The sequence below is a fragment of the Strix aluco genome, chromosome 1 (genome assembly GCF_031877795.1).
Source record: "Strix aluco isolate bStrAlu1 chromosome 1, bStrAlu1.hap1, whole genome shotgun sequence".
In the NCBI taxonomy this organism is placed as follows: domain Eukaryota; kingdom Metazoa; phylum Chordata; class Aves; order Strigiformes; family Strigidae; genus Strix; species Strix aluco.
Window position 1 is genome coordinate 122,323,021 of NC_133931.1, and position 26,058 is coordinate 122,349,078.

The window sequence follows — 26,058 nt, forward strand, 5'->3', positions numbered from 1 at the left end:
TGGTATTTTTGGCCTTCATTCGGTCTTGACTAGGTTGTTCTTTGCACTAGACAAGGGCTGTGCCACTTCTTCTCCTCATCTGCCCCTGACTTAACATGTTCACCTGTAGGGCTTGATACAATTTACCTCTCTGCTCTATCTTCCATGAGCAGATTTCCAACTATCTCAGATCTATTCCCTTCTGAGCTAGCATCCAGAGCAGAAAGAAATGGGCTATAGCACATTCTGCCTTAGCTGTTTCATCATGCTGATGTCTGCTGACATGGAACTGCTAAGCTGATTCATCCCAAGTGTAATACTCAAGTGGTTTCTTTTCAACACAGACTCAATAGGCCAATTTCTTCTGCCTGCATCTTTGGACACACGTGGCAAGAATTCTCCCTCCAGCAATATTCATTATTATAAACGTAATTAGAACAGCATCCACACAGGGGCTGATGTTCAGCCTATCTGAGTGCAACCTACAGAGAGAAGGGCATTTCTGAACTGAGAGTCAAGAGTACTGTTACTCCATACAGATGTATTCCTCTTTCACATTCATTCCTGTAGGTGGTTTCCTTAAAAATGCTCAATTGAGAAAGTTAGGTTACTTTATTACCAAAAAATGCTAATGATGCTAAAAGCTCTCATATTATTAGTTTTCCTTTAGTTTTTAATTATTTGTTAAAATTTATATTCTATACTAGTCTCTGATTTAGGTCCTTATGGGTTAAGATGAACACAACATCATAGCTTTACACTTTTCCTACAATACTATACTAGTGTCACAGGCAGAACTGTGTTATGCAGAAAGGTTGTTTGTTTTTCCAAGCAATCATTATACACGTTTTTTAACTTATCAGACCTATACCAAAAGGTTAAATCAAGGTATGAGATTGACTATGTAGCTCTTGATACTTTATTATATCAAAAAAGTATTTGTTTATTTTAACAGGAAAAAAAAGAACAATAGTTCCTACTCTCTTAGAAGCATATTTCCAGCTCACAGCGCTGTAACTTCAAAATGCTTTACAAGATCAGTTAGGTAGTCTGCACATTGGCACAGAGAAATACAACAAAGAAAATTAAATCCAAGTGTTCAGCAGAAAATGAGGAATTTAACTTCAAATTAGAAAAAAGATTTCTATAAAGGCACATCCTATTAGGCAATTATTAAGTGAAGAGATTCGGAAGAAGTGTCATGTTTACCCAGGATTATTCTGTAACAGATCATTTCCATCATTCTGAAGCGACTGGTTTTGGCTTCTATAGACCAAGAAACTGTCAGATGACCCACACCAATAGGTCAGCTCCAAATTCCATTTAGTTGTAGGTAAATATTTCTTGATAGTCATCTGGTTTAATGATTTCTAGTCAGAGCACAATGCCTTCAACTTGGCCTGTGAACATCCAGTGCCTCGACTGTTGAGGCACTTAGAGTGAGCAGCAAATCAAAGTCTCAATTTTAGTTAAAAATGAAATGTCCAACTACCTTGTCCAAGAATTTGAGAGTACAGGTTCAAATTACGTAAGAATAGATACATTTTGGAAAACTGAGATGGAAGGTGGGGCAGAATATCTCACACCGAGACTGCAATAATCTCATCATGAACCCATCCAAGGTCTTTTCTAGTATTCAGAATGGGTGGTAACTTATGAGGTCTGACAATTTTATGATAATTCAAGTATTCAGGACTAAAATCTCTCAAGAACCCTTTATAATATTTTAGGATAGTCTTTTTAAGTACTTGGTCAGTTTTGGCCTCAAAACTATACCTCAGCCACTTACCTTAACCTAGTTCAAATCCGATTAGCCTCTTTTCCCCAAAACCCAAACATGATCAAGTGCAACGCAAAACAGCTACCAAAAACTATGGGATACATCAAAAATCATCACACTACATATTCTAAAAAAGGTGTAAGAATTGAACAGTACAGTTCATAAAACCAATGCTAAAGACTGAATTAGGAGAAAAGAAACCTGGCAACAATCTTTCTTTCCAGACTGGCTTGCTGTTGATATGTTGCAATGGGACATGTCTTAAAGAGCTGAGGATTTTTTTCCTTTAGGAAAAAGTTATTTAATAGCATCTAAATACACAGATTCAGATTCAAACACTCCACAGAGTAACTCTGTTGGTAAGCTACAGTGGTGGATCTAAGCCCATTACTAAATTCTGAGTTTTGTCATTTATCAAAACCCATTCCTAGTGGAATTTGAGAAACTTACCGTCCAAAACCTCCAGCCCACAGATTCCATCACAGAACACAAAAGCAGAGCAGAGCAACAAGCTCTGTTTTCAATGCCCCACTGCTCCTGTAAGCTCTTCCTGGCAGCTGCAGCCTTGCAGGAATCCAGAATACTAGAGTGCACAAGTCTGCATGTGATTCTCTACTTTTCCTCCTTGACATCATTTTGCATTCAGATACTATGGAAGCTGCTTCAGATTATGCAAACTGCAGTGGTCTACACTGTTTGTCCCTTCAGTCTTTGGGAACATATCTACAAGCTATGTGCTGAGTGCAAAAGGTCCGTCTTCATTTCAGAGGATCACACAGAATTTGCAGGGATTAGTTGATAGGGGGTTTTTTTTGAGCGATGGAGATGAGAAAGATCTCCTCCTTGGCATCAAATTTTGCAAATCTAAACTTCAAGACTGGATTCCCCTCTTCAGGGGAAGCAACGGTTCTAAAGTGAAAATGCTCTCTTATGATAAATTAAAAAAAAAAACAAACAACAAAACACCAAAACCCAAAGCAATGGAAACAAACATCTCTGTAAGCTAAAGTAAGGACTAATCACCACCTTTATGAATTTAGACACCAATATATTGTCAAAAAAACCACCAACAAAACAGAACTGAGATGATGAAGATATCTTAGTTCTTGTGAACTGTAGGACACCTTAAATAGCTACTATGAAAAACAAACTGCAACAGCCCTGTAAAGCTGCAGACAAACTTAAAGGAAGGTGACACTTAAGCAGAGGAATCTGTTCCACGACAGTTTTCTTTCATAGATACTTTTATTAAAAGGAAAGCTTCACCAGTCACCACTGGAATTTATTTCTCTACTCATGCATATCTATGCGTACACACACCAACTGAAATCCACTGCATTCAGAAAGCATCCAAGACTACTCCACACGCTCCATACTAGCACTTGCACGTGTACAGCTGGGCATGCAAAGAGTAAATATAAAACTTATACTCCAGATGTAGGCTTGTGTTTTTCACATTAAAAAAGTAAATTTGTGCGAAATATAAAAGTTAAAACATAAACACTTGACTCTTTTCTCACAGTCTGTACCATCCTGCCTGTTTGGCATCCATCCTTTACGGGCCAGAAGTTCCACAGATGGAGTTTCAAATGCCCAGCAGACACTACAGAAGCTAGATTTTCAAAGATGCTCACTGCACAAAGAGCTGACATCTTTTGATGTCAGCCTAACCTAATAATTTATTACAATTTCCAATGGAAACTATTCTTAAAAACACCTTCCCAATGCAAGCCAGAAGAATTTGGAAGAGATTTTAGAACTTAAGCATTTTTTAGAGCTTGCTTCCAGGATTATATACCAGTGTATCACTGAGGTATTTGGGAGGAGATCTGATTTCACTTAACTGACAAATCATAAAATACAACCGATTTTTCGTTTTCAACCTTATCAAACACTGATCAAACATCAGCAAGAGCCTTAATTGTTAGGAAAGGCACACTATTCCTGTCAAACATTCTTCATTTTCCTCTGGGGAGAGGAGGAAGTTTTTGCAGGTTATAGTGAATCTATGAAAACAGTAACAATCAAGCTCTTTGCTCCTAGATTTGCTCCTAGATCTTTGCTCCTTATTTAGTCAAAACTAAATACCAAAACACACAAATTACAGGCATTGTCTTGCTCTGACTCCATTTGAAGATATCCTGCTGCTTTCAACAGTATTTGGGCAGTAACCTATTTTTATTGGCTTATTTACCTATTTATCCATTTACTTGTACAGAAAAAGCAATTCAATTAATTAAATTCTATCATTTGGAAAAAAAAAATCATCATAGTCGTTTCTTTAACTGTTATATCATATCTTAGTCATATTTAAAGAAATGCTACCAGAGGAAGATTCCCATGACAAGCCAAAGAAAGATCTTAGGTAGAAAATCCTGTGAAGTCTTATTAGAATTTATACCCTAATTCTGAAGGCACAGCACTATCAGTATAATATTAAAATAAGAATGCTGAACTCAGAGCAGACCATTAATTCAGAACACTGAAAAGACTAACAACAGCATTTATCACTTCACATGCAACTACTCTAAAGAAAAAAATCAAACAAATGACTTGCATCTCATTCATTGAGTTTATACTCAACATAGGAATGCCAACTGAAAGAAAACTCTTATTTTTTCTGAATTATTTACCTCAAGAACTAGCCAAAGCTGGTCTCCATTTTTCACATCTTTCTTATAGTACATGCCGTAGAATTTGACTACATTGGGATGATCAGAAAGAGCTTTCAAAATGTTGTACTCTGCTTCAATTTCTTCATCAATATCCTAGTGTCACAAATGAGAAATACATAACAGTTAATAAATAAATAACGATAGCCATTTAAAAAACCCAACACAGTATTTTCTGGCTATTCAAATGTAGTTTGAAATAATGCAAAGAAAAAAAACAAACAGAACATGAATGTACCATTTGCAGGGCTACAAAGCTTGGTTCCTACTCAATACAAATGAGTCATCTGGTTTTTTTTTACTTGGTCTCTATCAATTTCAACTAATGAACACACTGGGTATGACAGAGCAGCCCTCAGGAGAATGGGGAAGGAGCATTTCAAGGCAAAGCCAGTGCAATCCACAAATGGGTAGGTATTCAAATGCCTCAGGAAGTCACACGTTACCCTTGAGACAAGAGAAGTATCCCCAACTAGAGATGGTGCAGCTGGAACTACCTCCCTACCCTTCTGAGCACAAACAAGTATGACTGCAGCCACATCTTACTCATTTATCATCCCACTTTCTAGAATCATCTGGGAATTTTTCTCATTTTCTGCTATCATAGAAATTGGTGACATCCATGATCTCTCCGGGTTCTCCTACGGAGCTATAGGAGTTGTGGTTTTTTGTCAGTCTTTCGTTACAGACCTTGGGTGTCTTACACAGCAAGGGAAATCCATTTGGAGGTGAGAGATGAGGACAAGTTTTGCCAACACATGCACCAGGAGCTGTGCAAGCCCTGCCAGACCAAACATGGATGCTAGCAACAGTGGGCACTGGATGACTCAGGTAATCCCTTCCACCTATGCACTGGAATTGCTCATTGAGGGGACACTATCAGACTGTGTTTCAGTCACACTGAGAAAATATTTGATCCATCCTGGCCACAGGTAAAGGCAGAAAAGCTGCAGTCATTTTCCCCCATTGTTTAGATCTAAAAAACCCCATACTTGTTTCCGATTTAAAACATTTTTAATGCAATTTGCTATTTACAGTCACCCAAAAATAAATAGAAATGAAAAATCAATTCTAGAGGAGGGCTACCTATGAACTCCACTATCCATATGAATGCATTTCACATCAATGAAAAGTACCTACTCAGTGCTGAAAACCTGTCTCACCACTGCCAAATGGAAGTGACCATGGCAGAGAAAAGGGATGCTTTGTATTCCCAATGAATGACACTCCTTCTCATTTTTTTCACCACCAAAGGCATCTGCCCCTAAGAGGACTTTTCTCACTTGTTTCTTATACAGGTCTCTCCAATGCTAAATCCAACTCAAGTTTCTCATATTAGCCTTTTATCTTGAGACCAGCTTGACTGGTCTCAAAGAACTTTGCCCATCACCAGTATCTTCAGGAATTGGGCCATTAAAAACTTTCATACTGAGATTACAAGAACAAGTCTTCACACAGGAAGGGTTTTAGAGATTTTTTTTGTTGTTGTTGGAGTAGCTGAAAAACAGCAGATATTTTCCTCTTTCAAAAAAAGGAAGAACTCTAACTTAATTTTCCTGTAAGCACAACACAGAATACAGCCAATAAAAGAAGAGGTGCAAGAAAGGAAGAAAGAAGGAACCAAGGCACTGAAAGTGGCAGAGGAAGGAAAGGGAAAGAGTGGAAAATAAGAAGGGATGAAGAGAGAAAATGCATCTGGCAAAAACAAAAGGACAGATCATAAAGAAAAAAAAACACCACCCCCCCCCCCCCCCCCCCAAAAAAAAAACCCAACCAAAGAGTCAAAAGCAAAAAAACTACACACAAGACATACAATAGCCCTGGCTGCCTTGGGGAACTTGGAAGAGAATTAGCCTACTGTTCTACTGTGATTTAATAGAGGTTTCTGTCTCCTGAGGAGTACTCATATTTTATGAGATTTTTACTATTACAAGGAGAAATTAAAAGAGAAAGAATGAAATTAACAGAATATTAATTCTGAGCATACTTGAAAGAAAAATTTTCCTCTGCATTTTACAAAGGAAGAGAACTTGAGATATTTGGTTGAATTGAACATATTTACCTGCATAAGAGTACCTCTTTTAGAAGGTAGAGGGAATATTTTCATGTGAATTTAGACATAGGATAATTTGGCTAAGAGCCCTAAAGTACAATGGTGTTTACTTATAGCCCTGAGGACTCTCAGTTCCATCTTCATATAATCTCATTTCAACACCTTCACTTTCCTGTTTCAGTTTCAAAAAGCTGAGCTGTTATTCAACACAAAGAATCTGAGAGCTCTAAAGGACTAAACATGAAATGCTTATTCGAGTCTCAGCATCACCCATGATAATTTAGTTTCCCAGTTTAATTTGGAAATATGAGTTAAACCAAGTGACATAAAAACACATTTCTTCTGCTTGTGTTTTCAGTCTACCTCTCAAGTGGCACAATTCCGAAACCATCTTCAAAGAAAAAAATTGTAAAATTTAAAGAATACAGAAAGATTCTTTCTTCATTGCAATGGCTCCCTCTGCAGCCATTAATAATACTTTCAGTTTAAACAAAAATAACTAGTTTATTGCTTTTGCCCTATTTCTAATATAGGATTGCCATTTTAACAGCAACATGGAGGTACAGCAGCTACTCCAGACATCCTGTAAATAGGAGGGGAAAAAGAAGAATAGTATTGTTAGAATAAAAAGGAAAATATATTCAGTTAAAAGATTCAAATCTTGGAGTGTGATGTTGAATGCATTATTGACTTCCATTTTTTCATTAAAATGAGGAATCTGTTTTCATCAGTTACATGTTTTCCCTTCTTCAATTTCTTATGTTGCCTCTCTATCCACCGTACTTCTTGTCTTCTTTACATTCTACATAACCTTATCTCCTACTTAATTTATTTCTTTCCTCTAGTATCAGCTTTACTACCTCTTCTTTCTTCCCGTCATCATCCTTTATTCTTTTCCTACAACCTCCAGTGTACACAACATGGTACACATTCCCTGATGCCTTCAGTAATCCCTGTCATAGCCAGTTGCCACTTAAGAATCATCCCTGAATACTTTCGAAATAGATAAAAGCAGAAGCATTTCCTGCTATACAGGCATTTAGACGAACATCAACTGCAAGAAAATCCTGCTTATTTATTGTAAGCACAAGAACCTTGTTTACACAAAGCAACAGCGTCAAAACTAGAGTTTCCAATGCATTTGAATTCATCAAGACGCTTATCACTTGGCTGCAGATCACGTTTACTTTGGGAGAGGTATGTGATATTGAATTGAGATAAGCCTCCTTTTGTTGCTTCGAAAGCATGCTGAAATAAAAAGCAGATCAACAAGAAACACAGCAAAGAATGCAAGATGCTACGTTTTCACAAACACATTTCATGGACTTAGGGGCCATGGGATCGTAATTTGACACTGTGATATGCAGGGGTAGACAGAGCCCTGTGTGGCTGCAGCTCCAGACCTGCAGCATTTCCCATGGCATGCTCTTCCCTTCCTGACCAGATCTCGTGCAATGGAGGCACATGCCTCACAACCCTATACTGGGAGTGCAAAAGATGAGCTCAAAGGGGCCACCTGAAACAGGAACAGCTCCTTGTCCATGTTTTGTGAGTTATTGTTCTCAAGAAAAATCCCAAGCCACGTGCAGCACCACTGAAGTTAACTGGGTATGCCAGTTGTTCTTCCTCACTCTTTGAGCATTAATCTGCCACCAAACAAATGTCAGTCATTGAGAACAAAAAGCATACTCTACAACATAATAATTCCACCTCCCAGTCACCTGGTCCTTTGTGTGTAGGAGCTATTGCCTTTGTATTTTCCATTTGAAAAGATGGATCCCTCTGTGATATCTACGTATTTTGACATATTCTGAAAATGCAAAACCAACAATAACAATAAAAATAAAGTATGCTATTTTATTTTTAAAGTAAGTGTCATAGCATGTAAGTCAGCTAAAAGCATGGACTCAAAATAAATGCTTGAAGGTACATCTAAAGCACTTAAAAGTACATTTTTTTTTTTTTTTTTTTTTTTTTACATACTAGCCAGTAAGAAAAAAGGAAAAGGACCAATGTAAAAATAGAAGCGGCTATGACTCCTGGTACTGAAAAGGAAAACAACCAGCTCTGCTTCTGAAAGTAAAAGATAAACAAGGGGGAATCAAAAGTAAAAATAAAAAATTTTAGGTATACCTCTGACTTCTACCATATTCAACCACTTCCAAGATCACTTATGATATGAAAAATGCATGGATAGCTAGCCTGATACTTAGCAGGCTGAAGCAGTTTATTCCACTATCACTTCTAATGCAAATGATCTATCGAGAATAAAAGAAAAAAAAGACTACATGAATTCATTTACAATTAAATAAGCATAAACCAAATAATTTAAGTAGCTTACATGAACAGGATCCAAAATTTTGACTGCTGCTTTGCTGCCATTTTTCTTATTTAACACCTTGAAAACTTTTCCATATGTTCCTTTGCCAATAGTCTCAATTATTTCCCAGGTATCTGAAGGATCAGGAAAGTTATCAAATATTATTGTTTTTCCAGTCAACGGTAGCATCTCAAATGATGGCTCCTAGGAAAGAGAGATTTCAATATTCACTCAACAAATGGTTAATAGTAATTGGTTCCCTACAAATGCAAAGAGAAATACAGATTCCAGTCTCAAACACTAGAAGTGTTTTTGCATGTAGTGTGCATGCACTGAAAGCATAATGAACAATAAATGCTGCACTTAATACAGGTATGTGCAGTCAGCACAATATCAAATGAAGGGAAATTCAAATAATAATTTGAACTAATTTCACTATTTCAGGCTTGAGTGAAGTCAGCACAAACTTTACCATGCACGTCAATGAAACGGTAATATCACTCTGGGATTTTCTGAGGGGCAGAGGAACGGGAGTCAAGTTCATAAAATCCAAAAGAATTTGGCTCCATTCCCAAGAATCAGGCAAGAAGAGAAAAACACCCCCATAAAACATGTTAAATAGTAGCATTCCAACTTTTACAGCAGTTTTATAATACTACTCTTACCATTTGAATTTTTATACTGATCTCATAAGGCCAAGCAGATCAAAGTAGCAGATCTTTTCACAATATTATGGTTTTCTGACAGCCAAGCATTTAGAGTCATGGAAAACATGTTCACTGATGTACATTCATTAACAACTGTTTTACATATGATGGAATTGTATCCGTCACTGACAAGGTTACACCTATGCCATGGTCAGTGACGGATACAATTCACTTACACATGCCTTTATAGTGACTAACTATCCAGCAGCTACAGTGGTAACAACAAAGCACACACCCCCCAGAAAAACAACAACAAAACAGAAACCCCACTTTTACCCATTGTTAAGAACAGCCAAGAACTCAGTAGAAATGTGTTAAAAATTACGTTCTCATATTCTTAATTGTAGAGCCAAGGCTGAAAAAGAGAAGGGGCAGGGAAGAGGACAGACTCAAGCCCTTACTAAGCAAGCCAGCTACCAAGTGCTTAAGTCCTTTCTGAGCACAATATATGGTAAATGAGCCAGGTTTGGAGAGTCATTTTCATATACCCATTTAAAAAACATTTTAGATAGTACTTTATAAAGTGTATTTAAATTAATTTTATACTTATTCTTGTATTTTTTTATGTCAACAGCACAAATCTACAAACTTAAAGCATTTTATATGATATTATGCCAGTGACAGAAATTGCATCATGATACCATAGTACTTTTTTTGATAATGAAGAAAATTGCTTCAATTTCAGTTTCATCCATGGCTTCCAGCATACTAGCCATACTTTCTTTCTTTATCTGCTTATTCATATAACCATGTATATCCACTACACATACAGTATGTATACCCCTAGAAGTAACTGAAATCACAGAATCATAGAAATGGTTTGGGTTGGAAAGGACCTTAAAGGTCATCTAGCTCCAACCCTCCCGTCATGGGCAGGGACACCTTCCACTAGACCAGGTTGCTCAAAGCCCTGTCCAACCTGGCCTTGAACACTGCCAGGGAGGGGGCAACCACAGCTTCTCTGGGCAACCTGTTCCAGTGTCTCACCATCCTCACAAGAAAGAATTTCTTCCTTCTATCTAATCTAAATCTACCCTCTTTCAGTTTAAAACCATTACCCCTTGTCCTATCCCTACACTCCCTGACAAAGGGTCCTTCCTTTCCTGTAGGCCCCCTTGAAGTACTGGAAGGCCGCTATAAGGTGTCCCCGGAGCCTTCTCTTCTCCAGGCTGAACAACCCCAACTCTCTCAGCTTGTCCTTACAGGGGAGGTGCTCCAGCCCCCTCATCATCTTTGTGGCTCTCCTTTGGACCCACTTGAGCAGGTCCATGTCCTTTTTATGTTGGGGGCCCCAAAGCTGGACACAGAACTCCAGGTGGGGTCTCATGAGAGTGGAGTAGAGGGGAGAATCACCTCCCTTGACCTGCTGGCCACACTTCTCTTGATGCAGCCCAGGACGCAGTTGGCTTCCTGGGTTGTGAGTGCACATTGCTAGCTCACAGTCCATCCACTAATACTCCCAAGTTCTTCTCCTCAGGGCTGCTCTCAATCTAGTCATTGCCCAGCCTGTATTTGTGCTTGGGATTGCCCCAACCCATGTGCAGGACCTTGCACTTGGCCTTGTTGAACCCCATGAGGTTTGCACAGGCCCACCTCTCAAGCCTCTCCAAGTCCCCCTGGATGGCATCCCTTCCCCCCAGCATGTCGACTGCACCACAAAGCCTGGTGTTGTCGGCAAACTCGTTGAAGGTGCACTCAATCCCACTGTCCATGTCACCAACAAAGATGTTAAACAGCGCCAGTCCCAACACCAACCCCTGAGGAACACCACTTGTCACTGCTCTCCCCACCTGGACATCAAGCCGTTGACTGCAACTCTTTGAGTGTGACCAGCCAGCCAATTCCTTATTCACTGAGTGGTCCATCCGTCAAATCCATATCTCTCCAATTTATAGACAAGGATGTTGTGCGGGACAGTGACAAATGCTTTGTACAAGTCCAGGTAGATGACGTCAGATGTTCTTCCCTTATCCACCAATGCTGTAACCCCATCATAGAAGGCCACCAAATTCATCAGGCATGATTTGCCCTTAATAAGGCCACGCTGGGTGTCACCAATCACCTCCTTATTTTTCATGTGCCCTAGCACAGCTTCCAGGAGGAAGCTCCACGATCTTGCCAGGCACAGAGGTGAGGCTGACTAGCCTGTAGTTCCCCAGGTCTTCTTTTTTTTCCCTTTTTAAAAATGGGGTTTATGTTTCTTCCCCTTTTCCAGTCAGGGAACTTCACCGGACTGCCACGACTTCTCAAATATGATGCATGGTAGCTTAGCTATTTCATCCGCCAGTTCCCTCAGATGCATCTCATCAGGTCCCATGTACTTGTGCACCTTCAGGTTCCTTAAATGGTCTTGCACCTGATCATCTCCTACAGTGGATGGTTCTTCATTCTCCCAATTCCCACCTCTCCCCTCTGTGACTTGGGTGGTGTGGCTGGAGCCCTTGCTGGTGAAGACTGAGGCAAAAAAAGTCGTTGAGTGCCTCAGCCTTCTCCGTGTTCCAGATAACCAGGTCTCCCATCTCCTTCCAGAGAAGGTCCACATTTTCCCTAGTCTTCCTTTTATCACAGACACACCTATAGAAGCTTTTCTTGTTACCCTTGGTGTCCCTGGCCAGATTTAATTGTCAGGGCTTTCTCTTTTCTAACCTGATCCCTGGCTGCTTAGACAATTTCTCTGTATTCCTCCCAGGCTACCTATCCTTGCTTCCACCCTCTGTAGGCTTCCTTTTTGTGTTTGAGCTTGTCCAGGAGCTCCTTGTTCATCCATACAGGCCTCCTGGTGTTCTTCCCTGACTTCCTCTTTGTTGGGATGCATTGCTCCTGAGCTTGGTGGAGGTGATCCTTGAATATTAACCAGCTTTCTTGGGCCTCTCTTTCCTCCAGGGCTTTATCCCGTGATATTCTGCCAAGCAGATCCCAGAAGAGGCCAAAGTCTGCTCTCCTGAAGCCCGGGGCAGCAAGCTTGCTGTGCACCCTCTTCACTGCCCTAAGAATCTTGAATTCCAGCATTTCATGGTCACTGCAGCCAAGGCTGTCCTTGAGCTTCACATTCCCCACCAGCCCTTCCCTGTTGGTGAGAACAAGGTCCAGCATAGGACCTCTCCTTGTTGGCTCCTCTATCACTCAGAGTAGCAAGTTATCATCAGTACATTCCCTCCAACAGATACTGGGGCAGCTGAAGTCCCCCATGAGGACCAGGGCTTGTGAATGTGAGGCTGCTCCTATCTGTCTACAGAGAGGGCCTCATTCACTCAGTCTTCCTGGTCAGGTGGTCTGTAGCAGACCCCCACTCTAACATCTCCTGTCCCTGCTGTCCCTTTAATCCTGACCCATAAGCTCTGTCATCCATCCCCAGGCAGAGCTCCATGTGCTCCAGCTTGTCATTGACATACAGGGTGATACCCTCCTCGTCGTCTCCCCTGCCTGTCCTTCCTAAAGAGCCTGTATCCTTCTATCCCAACACTCCAGCCAGTCATAGGAGCCATCTCACCTCATCTCCTGTGATGCCAACAGGATCGTTGCCCTGCAGGCACGTGCATGTCTCTAACTCCTCCTGTTTATTCCCCATGCTGCGTGCGTTTGCATAGAGGCATTTAAGTTGGGCCCCATTGAAGCTGACTTACTGGCTGGAATTCCGTTGTGCTGCTCTTCAGGTGGTCTCCTGCTGACCTGTGACACCTCTCCAGGCTCTGGGCATCTATTGCTGGCACTGACATCAAGCTGGTAGGAGTGGGAGGGATTGAGGTTCCCCTGCCCCAGCAACTTTAGTTTAATGGACTGCTATACAAACACACATTGTACCAGCTCTTTCAATTATCTGATATGCATACTGGCGCATCATGTGTGTTCAGACTAATTTTCTACTGGATATTACAAGCTCGCCTGGGGAACACAGGGCTCAGGATTCGTCCCATCATTCTGCTCATGGTTGATTAGCTCACTGATGAGTAAGAAGACAGGGTTTTCTTCTCTCTCTCCTTCCCCCTCCTATTTTTTTTTTTTTTTAATATATACATGACTATTAAGAACTTCTATACCTGCTCACGCAGCAAAGCAATGAAATATCCTTTTGACACCAGGAAACCTGCAGCAGTCTGTTGCATACCAAGGACTGCAATCAGTACTGCCTCAGCACCTTGATTTCAAGGGTTGTGAGAACAAAAAGACCCAATTTTATCTGCTACAATGAAATCTCCCTTAACACAAATCCAGGTTAAGGTTAAAGTAAACACAGAGGGTCATGATCTGGAGACACATAGCTGTAATACGTAAATCCTCAAATTTCTATTCCAGATTCAAAATTTGATTTTTCCTTCTGTCCAACCCTCCCCCTGGGATTCATATAGACACAAGTCAGCCAGGACATTGACTACAGTCTCTTTGTAAGGCATCACCTTTCCACCTCATACCTAGTATTTATCCATGCCTTGGGAGCTTTACCATGTCCAGGTGAAGCCATCTCTTCCCCAAGAAATGAACACAAACAAGTTACAACAGTGCTTTTTTGGAACTTTCTTTTTCCTTTGCCTATAAAATAGCAGTCAAATACAGTTGTTCTGTTTGGGTTTTTTTAAAAATATTTTTATACATATATATAAATGTTTTGCAATTAGCTCATAATTGGGACTACACAAAATAATCACCAAATTGGGGATGACAAAGGGATTAGGATGTATAATCCCAAACCCTTGCTTTGAAATTTCTCTATTTGAACTTTACGTTGTAGAGTTGAGGTTAACTATTTGTTTAAATTTTTACTGGATACTCAATCCATAACTAGTAATTTCTTGGGAGAAAAAAAAAAAAAAAAAAGTAGAGCGCTACCAATGGGTGCCTTCATAAGAACCAAGATGTCCAAATCATGTTGAAGTCTGTCTACATACAAATTATTTTCTACAGAATATGGAGTTTTTCATCAAAATCTAGGGCTTGCTATATCCCACATTACAAGAATACACAGTAAGAGACTCTGACCCAGGCAGCTTACAGTAGGAGATATGCAGAAGTTGAAGAAAGGAAGACTCACTGAGCTCTTAAGATGCAGGAATGCAAAGACCAGCTTCACATATTTAGCCCGTGACAGAGACAAGCAGGGAACTCTGACACCTTCAATCTCCAAATACACCCTTAAGCAGAGGTCCACCCCTCTGCATGGAGCCTTTACAGCAAGTAGAACATTCTAAGAAAAACCATGTACATCAAAACCTGCAGCTTCAGACAGCTTCCAGGCTTCATTAACTTCCTATACATTAACAGAATGCAGCTGAAATTCATTGACTCGCAGTATCAATTGCTTACTTGTCTGCAGAGAGTGGTACAAGGAGAACTGTTAAAGGCCTGAAGAAACAAGATCCTGCAGGTGCTATTTGGCTACCAGAGAAGAGTGGCAGAGACGCTGTCATATGCTTGCATTTTCCTCTGCAAATCACACTAGTTGCACATCATCTTGTCTTAAGAAAATTCACCACATACTAAACAATAATGCATTCAATAGCTGTCATACTTTGTTCAATAATTTAAGAGTGCTATTCCAGAAAGAATTATTTACCCTAATCCTTTGTCTTTTGATTTACAGCTTCAAAATCATGACTCGAATAAGTTATATTGAACATCATCTTTCCTCAGTTCCACCATGTTTAAGAACAAGCCCCTGCAGATAAATTGCTTAGCTTCCATATCTATTATTAAAAATATATTAAAAAGAATGATTTCAAGTCTTCTGTCCTGGGTGATGAATAATGTTTTATCACATCTTAGTGAAGTTGAGAAAGCTGATAATGATTTAACCTCATATTTCAGCAATAAATTGGACTGTCTCTGGAATATGTCTGGATGCCCAAACAACTGGGTAATTTATCATACCCCCATCATTAAAAAATTACTTTAAAACCCACAATTTACAACTTGATCCAAATTTCTGAGCTAGGAACATACCCTCGAACCTCTATAAAAACCCTTTAAAATAGTTCTGGTGTGCTCAGTGTGACAGTTCACTCAACTCATTTCAGATTTTGGCTAATCCAGCTCATGCTAAAGCCTCATGTATGCTGGGAGCAGGCCATCAGGTCAAAGCCAGAGCATCATGTAGGCAAGACAGTGGCCAGAAAGAGCTAAAGGGTCATTATGTACCGTTATCACCTGCCAATTGCTGCCTCCTGCACCCAGTATCTTTTGATTGGCAGTTTCCTCAGAATCGTTAATTTAGGGACAAGACCAAACTTCCAAACTGAAAGGTAGAAAACATCAGCCTTACCAAAAAGTTTTTGAAGCAGATCCAACAGCAGCTGAACCGCTGAGGCTTTCCTGCTCCCTGGTGTGATACAGGCAATGCTGTGATGGAAGAGATGAGCACTCTCACCCTCAGCTAGATAACTAAGTCTTCTTTTTTGTTTTGCTCATAAATGCACAAACTAAGAGTTATGGGTTACAAATTATGAAACCTTATGACTTGAGTGGTGAATAAGTGAATTCACGTGATAGACTGGTCTGGGCAAAAAGGGATTCAGCCCCTATTTGGTGTGTTTGTTTGTTGTATTTCCTAATAATCACAGCGCTCTGTAATTATTTGCTTCCTAGGTCACATCAAACACACACACCCTATGCAGCAGACCTCAGGTCATGTACTAGATATATCCAGAGATGCTGTGTTCAGCATCAATGCTGGCAGATCACTGCATTCTCCATCCCTTTCAGTACCTAGCTAGTTTGGAGAGGAACGGGAAGGGACAGCCTCATAAAGAACATAGTTTATCTCCTGTGGACTATCTGATTGCTGCAAAGGCAATTCAGTGAAGCACATTTATCACACCCAAAACTTAAGACACATACCAATTGCACTGTTGAGGGCTTTATGGTCAAGGCCACAGAGCATTACAGACAATAGAGTCAAGTAGGAATAAGCAATAGGTTTAGCTTCTGCAGGCTGGGTTGCAAGCACAATGCAGCCTGAATTTCACATAGAATATTACACGGTAATCCAACATTTTTACTACTGTTTCATACCACCTAAGTTTGCAACTTCTTTCTAAACCTTCCCACTCTAAGTTTCTGAATGCACCTCCATCTCACTTGGATAAAAGCATATCCATTTCCTCCACAAGAAGCTGATAAAACAAGAGAGGCACCTTACCTCATGTCATTCATCCTTCTCCAAAAAGGAAGTCTATGTGATTAGCAGAGCAGATACCTATTCATATATCCAGCCTTTAGGTTCCCATCAGCACCTGGTCTCCTGGCTACCACAGTATTCTGGTCTTGAAAATTAGGACTAGGACCTCATGGGTTCAGTTCAAAACACATCTACTGAGGTCTTTTTTGATCTCTTGGGTTTTTTTGTTCACATCACTTCCCCCTGCAAACACTACCTGTGTTTAACCAGACAGCTCCTCCACATATCCTACCCTGTAATTTGCCAGACATCTTCAGGTGTGTCACGAGAGGTGGATGTCAGGAGCCAGCAACAGTAGCTTACATTGCCTGCTGGGTCTGCTACCTCTGTGGAGATGACACTCACAGTCCTCCAGACTCTGAAACTTGCCTAACCCCACAACACATTTCCTCTTCTTTCATGAATTTACGCCACACTGACAAGTACTTCATAAGAAAGTTAAAGATTGCTACATGGAATTCTTTAAGCCAAGAGCATGAGGCTACAATACACCATTCATCATACTAACACCTAGCACTTTCTGGATAACTGTCCAAATAATTTGATTGTTCAACCATGAACATGGATGGCAGCTCAGATCCTGAGCTAGTATAAATGTAGCTGTAATCAGCCATTTATGCAGCATACTATCTCATCTATCATTCAAAAAATAACTTTTGGTCTGGAAATTCCAATATCACCCCCACTTAATTCTGGGGGATATTTGGTCTCTGATTTTTACGATGATACAACGTATATCTGCATGGGAACTACAGTCAAATCTAAACTTGGTGTGAGCAGATTATCTAGTTTTGCAATTAGTTAAAAACAAGTGTTTAGAACACAACTGGGTTTTTCACTGCATTTGTCAAACTCTGAATATACTTATCATTTCACTCAACAACAAAAATATAATTTTGCACGATTACATAATTTTTGTACTATCCATGTGTCTATCTGAATTATTGTGCATCAGTTTCCTTACTACTTTCCACCCTATATGTCCCCCAGTGTTTTCCCAGAACTGACCAATTGTCTTTCCCATCTGCAAGAAACTTTCCAGAGGGAAGAAAAACCTCTTTAGCCCCAGCTACAGTAGATGAAGAATAAAAAACAACCTTCTCTAACAGTCAGTCCACTTCTTTCACTGTTGTGTACTTATACAAGAAAGACACAACAGCTGGGATTCACCTAACTTGACATGTACAATATACCTACTGGAACCTAAGATAGATACTATAATGCCATTTTGGTCAGTCAAAGCAATCAAAAATTGATCTCCCTGGCATACTTAGCATCTACCTTAGCATAAGATTTGCTCTCAAGACTCTATTGATTATACTGGCTAAGTTTCCATTGACTACAACAGGATCCCAGTTATACAACTTCAGATGTAGATGTTAAGTGAAATTAATCCTATCCTACTTAACTGCTGGAAACAAAGTGTTATAGCCTGACAGCTGACAAAAATGTGTATCAGCTGCACGCTACAGTCAGGGAAACTGCAAGGCAGCCACATCTCATCACCTGAAAGTAGACAGGCAACTTGGACATTGTCTGATGATGCACAGAAAGGGGTAGAACCATGCAATGACATTGCCAAGCAAACTTTGAACCCGACAACTGAACCCTAAATTAATGTAAACACAAAAATAAATGCTTGCTTTAAAGCATTTGCAGGCAAGGAGTGGTGATAAATTTAGCTTAATCTCAGACAATGTATTTCCTGGGCACAATTCAAAATATATACGTTAATCTTAGGGCTGCTCAAGGAAAAAATTCATCCATTTCTGAGGTCACTTTTTAGTGTTCACTCTCTGAAGGGCTGGGTAACTGCTTCTTGTGTTTCGAAAAACTTTTCCTCTTTGCTGACTGTTATCCAGTCACAATTTTCCCAACAAAGCAAGACAGCTTTCAGAGAAACTTGATGCCTCTGGACTCACTGACCTTTTTAAAACTTCTACACACAGCAGAGAAACAGTACTGTGTGGTATCAATACCTGATCTCCTTCTATTGATAAACGCATATTGGGTGTCCACACTGACATTTCATCTGCTGATTATTATTCATGTGATCTTGACATTTCAACTTGTTGCAGACTGAACTGGCCAGCCCTGTGCATGGGAGGCTTCAGCTCTTCACTCTCTGAACATTCTCAGAGGGAGCTGCTGGAAAAGATCTACCTCAGTGTTAGGTTCCACCTTGGTTTTCTTCCATTCCCCCCATGACTTGCAACAGTCAGTCCTACTGCATGCTGAGGTTTACAGTTCTCAGGAAACTCCATTGGAGGAGGATTTTTTTAAGCAACAGGTTAAAGAATCAGCAAGGGCTGTAAGCATTCAATCGAATCTCATGCCTAGGGGCTATTCACTGGATGACAATCCCTCAGAGCTCAAACATGACATCAGTGCAGGATCCCAATTTTTTGAAGCCAACCTCTAGTTATAGGAAGAGGGTATAAAAAGAACATGGAAACAAAATGCTAAATTTAATTACTGTAGTCCATTATAAAGGCTCTGGTACTTTGAAAACAAATGAGAGCTAAAGATTTTTGTGGCAATTGTCATCCAAAGTAAAATATTTATGCAGGGGCATTACAATCGTGAAACCAAGATTAATAATGGAAGGGGAAATGGTTCATTATCAAATTGTATTTGGACCTGGTGCCACCAGAAGTAATGATCTGGCATTAGCAATCCATGAACTGAATCATTCTGTGGCTCCCAGAAGAGAGGCAGTGCAAATGATGAGAATAATTTTTCAATGACTACACAGCAGATCAATATATTAGCAAAGGACTTAGCTTTCAAAGCTAAAGCATCCCTTAATTTTCCTATTTTAACACAGTAAAACTTTATAAGGCCATAAAAATCAATATGGTGCGATCTCACTCCCTATTTCTCAGAACTTCTAACAGCAGCAAAGTGGCAACTCAGAATGAATTTAGCAGCTGTATCAATGAGTTTTGGCAGGGCTTGAAATGAAGGTGATAGAGTCATTTGATAGCAAGATAAGGAAGACATTACAGACAGCAATCAGATTCGCAAGCACTTAACGTTAGCAGAAAGAAGTTACAGGGTACGAGCGTATACTGGGATGCTGCAGGCACGGTAAGATTTCATGCGTGTCGTGCCGAGGCCCACGGTCACGCCAGAGGCCTGCGGGTCAGGCGGGCGGGCAGCGCCTGCCCTGCTCGGGGAGGGCCGGCAGCCGGCCTCAGCGCCCCGGCGGGGCTCACAAGCACGCAGGGGTCCTGACACCTCTGCTGAACACTCTACACGCTTTCCTTACCCAGAAACTCACTCAGAGAAAAAAAAAAAAAAAGTTTTTAAAAAAAGTAGAAACAAGCAGAATTCACCCAGGGGCCTGAACGAGGGAGACCGGGGGAAGCGGCCGGGGCCAACCCGCACCCTCCGCACGCCTCCCGGGGCCGGGACCTCCCCGGCCCCGAGCAGCGCCGCTCGCAGGCCGCGCACCCCGGCCACGCCTGCCCGCCCAGCCGCTGCCTACAGCGCCCGGCCCGGCACGGGGGCTCCGGAACCCTCCGGTTCCCTGCTGCGGACCCCTCCGGGCGCCGGGCCGCCATCTCGGGAAGGGCGGCGGGCCGCCCCGAAGCCCCTTGACGAGGCGTGGCCGCCGGACTCCCTGGGGAGCGGGGTTACACAGTGGCGGCGGAGCCGCCCGTCACTCACCTGCCCCGGGATTCCCCCTCCTGCCCTGCCCGCCGCTCCCGGGTCGGGGATTACCCGCAGCGAAACCTCCGGTCCCCGCAGAGCCAGCCCCGCTACCTCTGGCCGCCGTGCCTCGTGTTCCCCCTCCTCCTCCTCACAGCCCCGGCCTGGCCGCAGTTGGGGTCAGCGGCGGATGAGCGGTTTGCCCCACTAATCCCCCGCAAGCGCCGGCAAAGCCGGGAGGGCTCGGCCCGGCCCCAGGCAGGGCGCGGCGGGGGGCGCTGAGGCGGCCCGGCCTCCCCCCTCCCCAGCGGGGAAACGGGCGGCTGCGGAGCGAGCAGCCGAGCCACCCCGGCCCGGAGGGGCCACAACCGACCTGGGGGCCCGGGCCGAGCGCGTCCGCAGCGGGGTCACGGCCGCCGGGCCGGGCCCACACGAGGCGGAGGGACTACACCGCACCTGTCGACCGCGGAGCGTCCCGGGGGGGCAGCGGACTTGGAAGAGGAGAGCTGAGAACGGCGTCCCCGGGCTGCCGATGGCCGCGCCGCCCCGCCGAAACCTAATAATGGACTTACCTGGGCCGCTAAAAATAAGTGAGATCCGGTGCGTGCACAGAGCTCACGTTATTACCCGTTGCAGAGAGGCGACTACACGGCGGCAGCACAACATACATGATAGTAGGGTGAAGATGGAAGACAAAGTACTCAGAAGTGGGGAAATGGGTGAAGTTTATCAGTACAGCTCCTGTGTGATATACGAGCCAGGCTTTAATCATGCTTCTTAGGTTTTCTTTGGAGGACCCCTGCCACATCCACTGCAAAGAAGCAGCCAAACTTAATCAACACTGGGGAACGTGTGCCTCCATCTGAGACTTCTGTCGCATTGAGTTTGTCTCCTTCCATTTTTCTAAGAACATTTGAACCTGGTTTATGTTTTCAGACAGGTCTGGCAGTAGGGGTGTTGTTCCAGAGTTTATAATGTTGTACATCTTTCACAAAAGCAGAGTAGTTCATGGATGGCCTTTCCATGTGAATATATCCACGATGGGAAAGTCTGCTTATCCCATCCCAGACATCAAAGAAAGCACATGGACAAGAAGCCTTATAAAATTCCTCACTGTGGGAAAATCATCAGTAGAAACTTCTATATTCTTAAACCCCAAAGCTAAACAGCCATCAACCAGACATTTGTAAGGACAAGAGGTCCCCTTAATCCCTTCAAAGCACTACTTTACTATATAAAAATTATTAACATTTTTAGGCTGTGTGAAGCATTATGCACATAGAAATTTATGAGGAAAGTTTAAGGTGCCATATAGCCTTTATTAACTTCACAGAACCACAGATTCATTCAGGCTGGAAAAGACCCTTGGGATCATCAAATCCAACTTCTTTCATTGATGGCTGCTCTGTCCCTCTATAACCGTTCCTCCTCCCCTGGTTGAGACCCTATAAAAATACAAAATGAGCCTCCTAGTTTTATAATCCCATTTTACTAATTGGGGTTGGAAGCACTAGCAGAATAGGGCCTCGGTTGTAAAAACATCCATATCTTTTAGGCTTAAATCACTACATGAGCAACACTGTGCAAAGCTTCCCCCTCCCTGAGCAAAGCTCTTATTGATTTTAGTTGTGCTTATGAGTGCCTAGCACCCACTGCCTTTAGGCTGTGTGTCTGGCTGGATGGCAGGTCACGTGCAGAAGCATGACAGGCTAATCCTTCGACGATGCAGAAGCTTGACCAGAGTGCACCATGAAAGAAGGTTAGAAGCCTGTCATAGAAACCCAGGTACAAAAAGGGACGGTGGACACTCATACCTCTCCTCCCAGGTAGAGCTGGAGCAAGGAGCTGAAAAGTACTTAAAGACAATCTAAGCCAGGAGAGACAGTAGTTTCAGTAACTGGTTCATATGTCTCCTTCCACTCCTAGCAGCGCTGTCTTAAAGCAAAACCACTGCTGCCCACCTTGTCTGTTTCTCGATATCCATGTGCCAAAGTCTCTGTGCCTTAGCTCTGAAGGCCTGAAATTCCCTGTGAGCACTCCCTCTTCTGTCAAAGGGGCCTCAAAGGCAAAAATCCATAATGTGTCTCAGCTAACCGAGTCCATTTGGAGTGTTGTACACACTTTGTTCTTCTGCATGAATTAATTTTTCAGGTGAATTGGTCTGTGAAACTGCCCCAAATTAGTATCTGTTTCATTTAGATGATTGTGAATGATGTGTAAGTAATGACAGCCTGTTGCTGCAGAGAGGATCCTAGTTTAAACCAGCAGAAGTCACAACCAACCTCTAAGGCCTATAAAGGTAGGCACTATTCAAACAAACAGGGAGTTTCATTCCTTAGTGAATGACAATCTTTGTGTCAAATAGACACTGATTGTGTTAGAAAACCTAGGCATGAAGTGATTCAGTGACACTCAGTGCCATGCAGCCTAGCCACACTTCTCCTTTCCCTTTATTTTCAGTCCTTCATGTTCTTCTTTCTCCATCTCTACATGCCTTGGCTTTTGCCCCTCTTTTTCCCAACAACTGATGGCTTTGCTTTTCTGTAGGAAGCCTTCCAGATGAGATTTCAAAGTTCCCGAGTGAATGTGGGTATATGCTCCCTCTCCCCCAAAATAAATTTGAAATAATTAAGGACAAGTATTATGTATTGACAATATCTAGACATATATTAAGTGTGACTGTCTCCAGCTGTACCTGGTATGAGGTTTAGTTGTGCTTAATGCCATGAGACAGCATCTATAATACACTATCTTTTTAACAGATTGAGATTAGATTGGTTTCAGGCTCTCTCCTCACCTTTCAGCATAGTTTTTAACTTCATTAGAAATATTGTGGGTGTAAGCCTGAAAAACTATTTTTAAATTACTATGTGAGGAATGTGAAAGCAGTATGAACAGACACCCTTTCAGAGCATCTTCAACATTAGATCACACTAGACAATTGCTTGTAGAACAAGCATTACTCTACATTGTACTATAATGGACCAGAAGTATACATAAGTAGAATGGACCTCTTCTACTTCAGAACTGATAAACTCAAGAGTTTTACATTCCTGGAAGCTTCTAATGACAAAAAGAACAAAAATCCTCTTGTGATTAAGGCACCAAATTAAGACTATAATTTATGTAATAAAATGTTTCCTGTATTGTGAAAATCCTTACAACAAATAAAGTCAGGAACCTGCTGTGCTGGACACTCTGGACCCCCCTACAAAAGGGGGTCCTCCTGCTGCCAGGCTCTGAATCCTGGGCATTGCTCTGCCATCGAGGGCTTTTGGGACCTAAGGCACATGTTCCTTCTTTTCATCTATTTTCTTTTCTTTATAATTGAGCTTTTAATACTATTCTACCCATGGGGAAGTGTTTTGATGGCTAATTATGTACATACGCAAGTAACAAGTGACACACAGAAAGACCAGCAGATATATAAATGATAATTTAAGAACATAAACAAGCATGTTTAACTAGCAGAAGAGAGACCACCACTACAAGAATTAAAGAACTTACCTCTCTGGGGAACTGCCTTTTGACCTCTCTGGCTGCTTAACTGAGCACAGCCTGTAGCAAATATGAGGAACTCCTCCCCTTTTGGTGTTTATTACAGAGAAACAATACTTCCTGCAACACCTGAGTAAATATCCTCTAGGAAAACCACTGCAGAGTTTGTCTACAGCTAGCTTATTATTCCTTTGATCATAAATACCATCTACCACAATGAGTTATCAAGTATGTCCAAAAGCATGAGTTATTTATTGAATGCATAGATTTCTCTGAAGCAACCCTGAGCTTTGCCAGATATTTTCTTTAGTTGATCAAAAGAGCTCCGTAACCCCTTTTGAAGATGCATGATCCTTGTAATCACATTTAAGGGACTGGTTAGCTCAGGAGATTGTTAATAGGATACAAAACCTTTCACATCCAACCCAGATCAGTGCAAACGAAAAGTTGTGACTATTTAACAGCTCTTTCACGTCCTGTGACCTAACCCAGTTCCTAAAGGAGAAATGTTTGTATTACTTTAAATTTACAGAATATGGTGTTCAGATTTTTAACTGCATGTGTAATACAGAACATTTGACAAACAGGAAAATTATTAAAAAGCTTAGTGGTAATTAATGAATCCAACTAAAACTGCAATCAAAAGAATTTTGAAAATTCTCACTTGAAAACTTGTCTCCATAGTCTCAACAAGCCAATAAGCACAGGTGAGGGTTATTGTAATCAAAAAGCAGGAATTGCTAGGAAGTAGGAGTGATTTAGAAAACTGACAGTTTTTCACTAAACTATCTCTGTATCAGCCCCTGTCATTAGACCCAGGAGCTGCACATCTAGCACAGAAATATTGCCTTTGAACGGTGATAGCCTAAATCACACTTATTGATTCATATCCAGTAGGGAAAAAAAAAGTACAAATAAACATATGCAAGGCATTGTGTTGAAAATTTCACAGCTGTTTCTACTTCACAGGGTTTGAGGTAGCAAAGTTTTAGGGTTTTGCAGGTATTGTTTTCCATCTAAGAAAGTTGTCAGACCCAGTTTGAAGTCATGTCTCAAACTCAATTTTTTTAAAAAATGCTCTTTCTTTAAAAAATAAAATATCAGAAAAAGAGGTATTGGAAAATTTGGAATATAAAACCTCCCACAGTTCTAAAAAAATCACAGGAGAGAAGGTTAGGGGCCAAGTGATAACTGCAGAGAAGATCTATGGTACAAAATGGCTTCTAGTGTCAGCAAGTTACTTAGACAGTACACTTATCCCTTCCTTGGAACACACTGATCACCAAAATAACCTTAAAGGATTTTGCTTAAGTGCAGTGATGTGAACTAGTAAGAAAGCGGCAGGACATCTGAGGATTGCTGCTTTCTGCACACCTGGGTGTAGTGTAAAGTGGAGATCTTGAAAACATGCAGGTAAAAATTTGGGGTTGTAGTACTGCCATTTCAGAGTGTGCACAACAGATCCCTCAGAGTCATGAAGCCGGCTTGAAAACTGTGGGATTAAGAAACTAAACTAAGCAATAAACACCAGTCACGTGGTAATACTGGTCATGTGGGTCATCTTGTTAATACAGCTGTTCCCTTACTAACTGCTTAAAGATTTCAGGTTTGGTACTTCATATTTTTTTGGAAAATATTTTTGAATCAGTTGTACAGAGGGTCTCATTTATATCCTGGAGTATCAGCACCTATGTTAGGCACAATCCAAGTGAACAAAAATATGAAATATATAACCTGTGTGTTTCTTTACAGCTGTATTTCTCTATAGCCCCTGGAGGTTTAGGTAATCAGCAGTTTGTCATTAAGAAAAATACCTATTAAACAAATATCACCATTAACATTACTAAACACAAATGTACTTTGTTATATAAATAGGACTGAGAATTTATGAAGTATAAGCATCATCAATGTATTGATAATTCAAGCAGTTAAATTGATGTTTGGTATATACGTCTATGTTTGGTACACACATCTAGTGCTGAGTGCTGTTCTGGTATGTACTTACAGGAGAGTTGAAAAGACCTTTAACTAAAAAAAAAAAAACCAACAGCAAATCTTTCTGTAAGATTATTTATACTTTTTCTCCAACCTGAATTAAAATAAGACCTAAAATCCAGAAGCTGTTCAGTGTGGAGGCTCCTACATAATATATGCCTGTACAGCATCTAGCGTCCAGTCTCTGAGTTCATTGCACTCCAGGTGCTGTCATTTAACTGTGTTTATTAAT

At 41.3% G+C, this 26,058-nt stretch overlaps 1 protein-coding gene across 7 annotated transcripts in view; it reads right to left on the reverse strand.

Annotated features, from left to right (window-relative positions):
• The window catches only part of MYO3A (myosin IIIA), a 125,668-nt gene extending 104,800 nt beyond the window's left edge, over positions 1 to 20,868 (reverse strand). For all 7 annotated transcript variants that reach the window (XR_012624277.1, XR_012624278.1, XR_012624279.1 and 4 more), the window contains exons 1-3: positions 20,790 to 20,868; positions 8,826 to 9,008; positions 4,393 to 4,527 (exon numbers count right to left, since the gene is read on the reverse strand). Coding sequence is in view for 4 of the 7 variants with exons in the window: in XM_074833703.1 (XP_074689804.1) it covers positions 4,393 to 4,527; positions 8,826 to 8,993 (303 nt within the window). In the remaining 3 variants the exon portion in view is untranslated. The remainder of the gene's footprint in view (positions 1 to 4,392; positions 4,528 to 8,825; positions 9,009 to 20,789) is intronic.
• Between the last annotated feature and the right edge of the window lie 5,190 nt (positions 20,869 to 26,058).